Source organism: Bison bison, unplaced genomic scaffold, assembly GCF_000754665.1.
Source record: "Bison bison bison isolate TAMUID 2011002044 unplaced genomic scaffold, Bison_UMD1.0 scf7180017864063, whole genome shotgun sequence".
NCBI lineage: Eukaryota > Metazoa > Chordata > Mammalia > Artiodactyla > Bovidae > Bison > Bison bison.
The window spans coordinates 16,160,097-16,166,992 of record NW_011494635.1 but is presented as its reverse complement, the minus strand read 5'-3'; the positions used below and the strand labels follow the sequence as shown (position 1 = coordinate 16,166,992).

At 63.0% G+C, this 6,896-nt stretch overlaps 1 protein-coding gene across 1 annotated transcript in view; it reads left to right on the top strand.

Moving 5' to 3' along the window:
* COL9A3 (collagen, type IX, alpha 3) overlaps nt 1-6,896 on the top strand; it is an 18,916-nt gene that overhangs the window by 8,272 nt on the left and 3,748 nt on the right. The window contains exons 11-27 of the mRNA XM_010836654.1: nt 381-434; nt 625-678; nt 1,092-1,145; nt 1,536-1,589; nt 2,256-2,309; nt 2,852-2,905; nt 2,997-3,050; nt 3,196-3,240; nt 3,360-3,413; nt 3,496-3,549; nt 4,012-4,065; nt 4,171-4,242; nt 4,564-4,599; nt 5,065-5,109; nt 6,317-6,349; nt 6,516-6,662; nt 6,821-6,875. Of these exons, the coding sequence (XP_010834956.1) occupies nt 381-434; nt 625-678; nt 1,092-1,145; nt 1,536-1,589; nt 2,256-2,309; nt 2,852-2,905; nt 2,997-3,050; nt 3,196-3,240; nt 3,360-3,413; nt 3,496-3,549; nt 4,012-4,065; nt 4,171-4,242; nt 4,564-4,599; nt 5,065-5,109; nt 6,317-6,349; nt 6,516-6,662; nt 6,821-6,875 (973 nt within the window). The remainder of the gene's footprint in view (nt 1-380; nt 435-624; nt 679-1,091; nt 1,146-1,535; nt 1,590-2,255; nt 2,310-2,851; nt 2,906-2,996; nt 3,051-3,195; nt 3,241-3,359; nt 3,414-3,495; nt 3,550-4,011; nt 4,066-4,170; nt 4,243-4,563; nt 4,600-5,064; nt 5,110-6,316; nt 6,350-6,515; nt 6,663-6,820; nt 6,876-6,896) is intronic.

The following is a 6,896-nucleotide window of genomic DNA, read 5'->3' as shown; positions in this document are numbered from 1 at the left end:
CCTGGCCTCACACAGAGGTTCCCTGAGCCTGGGCAGACCCGCTGCCCTCCCTCCCTCATGGCCACTTCCCTGGAGGACATGTGTCTGTCCTTACCCTCAGACTAGGGCCCCTCTAGCATGGTTGGAGTGGCCAGACTGCCACGTGAGCGGCTGACCCCCACCACAAGGTGTCCGGGGAGGGCTGGGGTCCTTGCTGGGAGGAAGGACAGGGTGAGACCTCTCTGGAAAACGGCCAGTGCCCCCTCGGCCTTGGAGGTACAGCTGTGAGGTCAGGGCAGCGCCCCCCACTGCTAGGGCTTGGGCAGTAGGTAGGGAGAGAGGGCAAGGAGGAGAGCTGGGGCTGGCCCCACCCACCACCACTTTCTGTGCCTCTCTTGCAGGGTGACCCCGGCCCCCCTGGACCCCCTGGTATCCCGGGCACCGTGGGGTTGCAGGTGAGCAGGGAGAGGGGTTGGACAGGTGAGGATGTGGGGTGGACAGCTCAGGGCTGTGAGGAGTGGTCCACCAACTCCCAGGACGGGACTGGGTGGGGGTCCTGAGACCCGGGTCTCCATGGCTCCTGGGGGTGTGCACTCCTGGGGGACTGCTGGCCCGGGCCCTACAGCTCCAGCTCTCTCCCTTCAGGGTCCACGGGGCCTACGAGGACTTCCAGGGCCACTTGGACCCCCCGGGGACCGGGTAAGTCTACAAGCCACCCCCCCGCCTCCCGCCTACCTGGCCCTTGAGGGGCTATGGGCCAGCCTGAGGTGAAGAGGCATTGGGGGCCACCTCCCGAGGTCAGGTGGGCCCTGTGAGTGTGGGTCCTCACCCATGGCCATGGCAGGGCTGTCTCTAGAGTCCACTCACTGGATTGTTCCCCAAACCGGAGCCTGTGAAGGTTTTTGTGGGTCCAGGGGGTGGGAGGGGCAGATGGGGGGCATTGGGGAGGGGGCTTGGCAAATGTGGGGAAGGGAAGAGGCCTGGGGACCCTAGCGGGGTGCTGATGGGGCCGTTGCTGGGGGCTCCTGGGAGGGCCTCTCCAGATGGACCTGGGTGCTTTGGGGACGCCCCCAGGCTTCTGATGAGACGCTCAGGGTCTTTCTCCTCCACAGGGTCCCATTGGGTTCCGAGGGCCCCCCGGGATCCCAGGAGCCCCTGGGAAAGCGGTATGTGTGTGTCTGGGGGTGGGTGGGGTGGCCCCTGCAGGCCCAGCTCTGTTCTCTCCTCTCTTCCTCACCCAGTCGCCTTCCCCAGACCCACTGGGCTGCCCCAGCCCTTCCCGGGGCTTCACTGTCCCATGGGCTCACATGGGGGATACATGTGTCACACCTAGGCAGGTACCCGTGTGCATGCCTGAGGGGAAGGACTGGGCACGCCTGGCACGGGGTCGAGTTTCCCGAGGAGTCAGCCTGGCCCTCATGGGAGATCTGCGCCCTGTTTCCAGGCATGAAGTGGGTGGAGGTGTGGTCGGGGTCCCTCTGGCCTCTACGACCCTCAGCAAGGTCACCCGCCCCCCACCTTGTTAACTCTTTCCGTGTTCCCCCTTGTCACTGCAGGGCGACAGAGGAGAGAGGGGCCCAGAGGGGTTCCGTGGCCCCAAGGGCGACCTTGTAAGTGAGAGAACCTGGGTTCTCTGGGTCCTTCCTGGGCAGAACCTGGTCCATGAGGGTGGGGGAGTCACACAGACAGCAAGTCCAGGGAGGCCTGGGGTGGCTGCCCTCTCCTGGAGGTAGGGGGAGCCCCTGGGTAGTGCCAGGCCCGGCCTGAGGAGAAAAGCCTTCCCCCCAGCCCAGGTAGCTTCCCCAGGAGCCCCCGGCCTTGTTTCCCCTGTGGCTCCTTGAAGCTACTGTCACCAAGCTCCTCTTGGGAGTGGCCAGGCAGGGGCCAGAGGACCACTGACGTCCATCAAGAGGCCCTGGGCTGTGAGGCCTGACCTTGTGCCAGGACTGCCCAGCTGAGAGATGGAGCAACAGAAAACATGACTCTCGGGTTAAGTGACACTGAGATAATCACACATCTGCCAAAATGAACTGAAGTGACCATCTCCAAACCCATCTCATCTTCCCCTGGCTTGAGAGCATCCCCAAGACCCTAAGATAGCTCCTGCTTGATGGGCCTTTTCCCCTAAGGGTTGGGTCTGGCCCCCACAGCTGTCCCCCAGCCAATCCTGAGTCTAGGAAGTGGTGGGCAAGCCTCCTGCCCCCCTCCCAAGACCCAGTGACACATCTGGGAGAGCAGTCCCCGAGGCCTGACTGTGGTCCCTCCGTGTCTCCTAGGGCAGGCCTGGTCCTAAAGGCATCCCCGGCATGTCTGGGCCCGGTGGAGAGCCGGTGAGTGTCCGCGGCTGCCAGCGCATGGGGGGGCAGGGTGGGTGACCTGTGCAGCTCTCCTAACCCTGTGCCCACATTCAGCCCGGACCCACACTTCTTCCTAGCCCCCTGGCTCCTCCCCCACCCCAGCCTGAGAGGACAGGGCGGCACAACCGGTCGTGGGAGGCAGAGCTAAAGGAGGGGAGGGGAGGGAGAGACCCTGGCTGCCGTCCTGCCGCCCTCCCAGCACGTGGTTATGTCTGTGGTTCCAAAATTGGTCTAGCCTGTGGGACTAGGCTCGATCCTGGCCTAGGCTCGATCGAAGGCCAGATCCTGGCTCCTAGGCCTCAGTCTCCTGGTCTGTAAAGTGGGCACAGCAGACTCCCTGGAGTGCTGTGAAGAGTTTGGGTGCATCCTCCCTGCCCTCACCTGCACGATTGGAGGACAGCACAGGTCACCACCTGCCTGAGCCCAGGAGGGTAGACCCACGGCAGGGCAGTGGGGAAGGGCAGGGCCTGGAGGGGGCCCACCGCTCACCCGGCCTCACACTGTCCCATCCCCAGGGCATGCCAGGCAAGGACGGCCGGGACGGTGTGCCAGGACTTGATGGCGAGAAGGTTGGTCCTACCTGGGGGTCTGCAGGGAGGAGGAGGGTGTGTGGGGCATTCAGCCTGCAGGACCCCAGCACGTGTCCCACAAACCTCACAGGGAGAAGCTGGTCGCCACGGTGCCCCGGGAGAGAAGGGGCCCAACGGGCTACCGGTGAGTGCATGCAGCTACCGGGCGGCCATCTACCCCGAGCAGGGGTGTGTGTGGGGTCTCTGCATCAAGGCCAGGGAGGCTGCGGGAGCCCCTCACTCTCAGGGTGCTCTGTCTCTGACCTTATGTGCTGACCTCTGACCTACAGGGTCTCCCCGGACGAGCAGGGTCCAAGGGTGAGAAAGGAGAACTGGTACGTGGTTGCTTTCTCCAGGAGAGGGAGAGGGGAAGGTGCAGCCGCAGTCTGGGTCCTGGGGGCAGAGGGGGCCCTCCCCTGCAGGCAGGCACTCAGGGTTCACCCCTCCCCCGCAGGGCAGACCTGGAGAGCTGGGTGAGGCCGGCCCCTCGGGAGAGCCTGGTGTCCCTGTGAGTATCTGCAGCTCTTGCCCCCTACTCGTGTGTGTGTGTGTGGAGCCTGCTGACACCCTCTGTCCATTCTCGAGTGTAGGGAGATGTTGGCATGCCCGGCGAGCGTGGAGAGGCTGGACACAGGGGCTCAGCGGTGAGTTGGGGAAATGAAGTCTCGGGGGGCAATGGGCTCAGGGCCTGTTTCTCTGTGGGCTGGGGAGACATCTTGGAGGTATGAAAGGGCTGAGTCTGTGAAAGTTGGGACATGGTGGTGGCTGGGCCCCAGCTGTCCTGTCCTTGAGACTCTGGCTGAGGGTGCAGAGGCCCAGCACCCAGCACCAGGCCGAGGGAGCAGCCCCACCTCAGGCCCCTCCACAGACCCAGCAATGATGCCACCAGCCTTGGTGCCCAGGGCAACAGGGGAATTGGTGCCTGGTGCCACGTCCGGCTGATGCACGGGGTCCCAGGGCCTGACCTCTGCTACCTCAGCTGCCCCCAGGATGCCCCCTCCCCAGCAACTGGGCCAGATGGCTTGGGGTCAGTCCTTGTGCCTGCCTGCCCGCCCAGCCCCCAAGGGGAGGCGGAGCTGGACTAACGCTCTCCCTCTGTCTTTCAGGGGGCGCTGGGCCCGCAAGGCCCCCCCGGGGCCCCTGGCATCCGTGGCTTCCAGGTGGGTGAGATTTGGGGCCGGGGAGCCCAGGTGGGCCAGTCGGGCTTGGGGAGAGTCAATACTGGGCTCCTTTGTGGGGCTGATGAGCTGGGCCCTTGTCTGTAGGGCCGGAAGGGCAGCATAGGAGACCCCGGCCTGCCGGGCCCCCAAGGCCTCCGAGGTGGCATGGGCGACCGGGTAAGTGCTGTCCCTGCAGGAATCCCTGCACCCCCACGCCCCTCATCCCACCTCCCACAGTTCCACAACACACTCAAAGGCAGTGTTGGTGCCCAGTAGTCAGCACTGGGGGGTCCCCATTGTCCCTGAGACTTGGGGGCTGGGGCCATCAGGGAGGAGGCTAGGGGCAAGCTCCCAGCACGCTCAGAGGCCAAGAGGCCAAGTGTATGGGAGGAGCCCATGTGTGCCGAGCTGGTCCTGGCACCCCAGTGGGGGAAGGGCACTGGCCCCCTCCCCCACCCCGCTGTGATCCTCTAACGCTCATCACCCCTTTCTGACCAGGGCCCGGGAGGAGCTGCCGGCCCCAAGGGCGACCAGGTGAGACATCAGTGGTCAGGTCAGCTGGGGGGCTGCCACTGTCTTCAGGGCTGGGGGCACCTCCTTCTCTCCCTCCCTCCCTCCTTCCAGCTTTGTCGCTGCCCCCACTCCTGGCCCCCAGGCTGACAACTCAGAGCACCCATGCAGACCGGGGTCAGTTGGCTCCTGGGTACAACAGAGGCTGCCTGTGGCCGGGGGTGATTCTCAGGGACCCTCAGAGTAGGCATGCTCCCCACTGGCTGTCTGGGTCCCAGGAGCAGCACCTTCTCTCTGGAGGGCCCAGGGTGGGAGAGGGGCCCACAGCTCTGCTGCTGACCCCCCAACCCCCTGGAGCACCAAGAGCACCTAAAATGGTCCAAACCCACCTGAGGCTCTGCTCGCTGTCTGCCTGGCACCCAGGCCTGAGTCTTGGGCACGGCTCCCGCCAAGAATGGGTGTCAGCAGCTCGGCACTGTGTCATTTCAGGGCATCGCAGGTGCTGACGGCCTTCCTGGGGATAAAGGAGAACTGGTGAGTGTGACAGGCGGCCTCTTGCCATGGTTGTGGTGCGGGGAGGGCAGCATCTGCAGGTCTGTGGGGTGGGGTGGGCCGAGTCGAGGCCGAGGCAGAGGGTGGGACCTGTGCTGTCCCCTGTGGTGGGTCTTCTATCCCTCACCCCCTCTCCACACTCCCTCTGTGACTTTTCAGTATGAACTAGCCAGAGCTGAGGCTGAGCTACAGAAAACGCTGCTTCCACCGAGCTGATAGAACAAAAGGCTGATAGAACTGACAGTCACACTTCGGGAGGTGACTGAAAGGGAACAGTCAGGGTGTCTGGGAACAGGGACCATCGTGGCCGCATGTGGCTAGGGTCTCTGGCTCCGTGACCAAGCCTTTCTTTAAGTCTGGAAACGGCTCAGTCCAGGACCCTCGTCTCCAGCAGAATCTCGTAACCCAGAGCCAACCTTTCCGGCTGGGGTGCTGGGCACCAGCTGTGGCTGGAGCGGAGGTGGTGTTGGGCTCTCACCGGAGAGCGGCCCGGGTGGAGGAGGGGTCCGGGGCCATCTGGCCGCCGGCTGCTGCCCACTCCCTGTCCACAGCCTGCCAGGCAGATTCCTGGGTTCACAACTGGAGAAGGGGGGACCTCAGCCACAGAGAGCTTCAGCTCTACCTTGTAAAACAAGAGTGAGAACAAAGCAAACATGGGTGAGAAGTGCACCACTGCTAATGACACTGCTTAGGGAAAATAAGGTGGCTCCCTGATGACTCAGATGGCAAAGCGTCTGGCTGCAGTGCAGGAGACCCGGCTTCGATCCCTGGGTCGGGAAGATCCCCCAGAGAATGAAATGGCAACCCACTCCAGTATTCTTGCCTGGAAAATCCCATAGATGGAGGAGCCTCGTAGGTTACAGTTCCTGGGGTTGCAAAGAGTTGGACATGACTGAGCAACTTCAGGGAAAATAAGTTTAAAAACATCAGTAGCTACAATACAATCTCAGCAATATAAAAATATAAAAAGAATATGCAATATTTATGAACATATAAGAAACATACCTAGAGTAAGAAGGAGTAACCCCTGTGGATGCTGTCATGTAATCAGACAGCAGCTTCATGGGCGACTCGCTTTCTCTTCATCCCCATCCAATAACAGGCAAAGCTGGCTCCTGGGGAACTAGTTCCCACAGCCAACAACACGTGAGTAACTGAAGTGCACAACTTCCCTTCTGCTCTTTTCCAGGGTCCCAGCGGCCCTGTTGGCCCCAAAGGAGAGGTGAGTGCCTGGCAGACACTGGCTCCCCGGCCCCCTTGGGGCCCCAGGCTGGCTCTGGGGCACTGATGGCCGTGTGGGTCAGAAGTGGGGAAACTGCCAGCTCCGAGGGAGAAGCCCCTGCAGGTGGCTCGGCCATGACCCCCTCCCTGCTTCTGTTTCCCTCCAGTCTGGCAGTCGCGGGGAGCTGGGCCCTAAGGGCATCCAGGGCCCCAATGGCACCAGCGGCGTAGATGGCGTCCCTGGCCCCCCTGGCCCCGTGGGCCTCCAGGGCGTGCGAGGCGTGCCTGGCATCACTGGAAAACCTGGGGTCCCGGTACGTGTCCCCTGGGAGCCAGTGCTCCTGCATGTTGGGCTCTTCCTGGATCTGGATCAAGTCCTTTCCAGACAATCAGGGTTCCTAGTGTTCGTGGGGGTGCCCCAAAGAGAAGTCAGTGGGCCCAATATGATGATGGATTTGGGGGTGAATTTCAGGGGAAAGAAGCCAGCGAGCAACACATCAGGGAGCTGTGCGGGGGGCTGGTCAGTGGTGAGTGTCCTCCCTCCCACC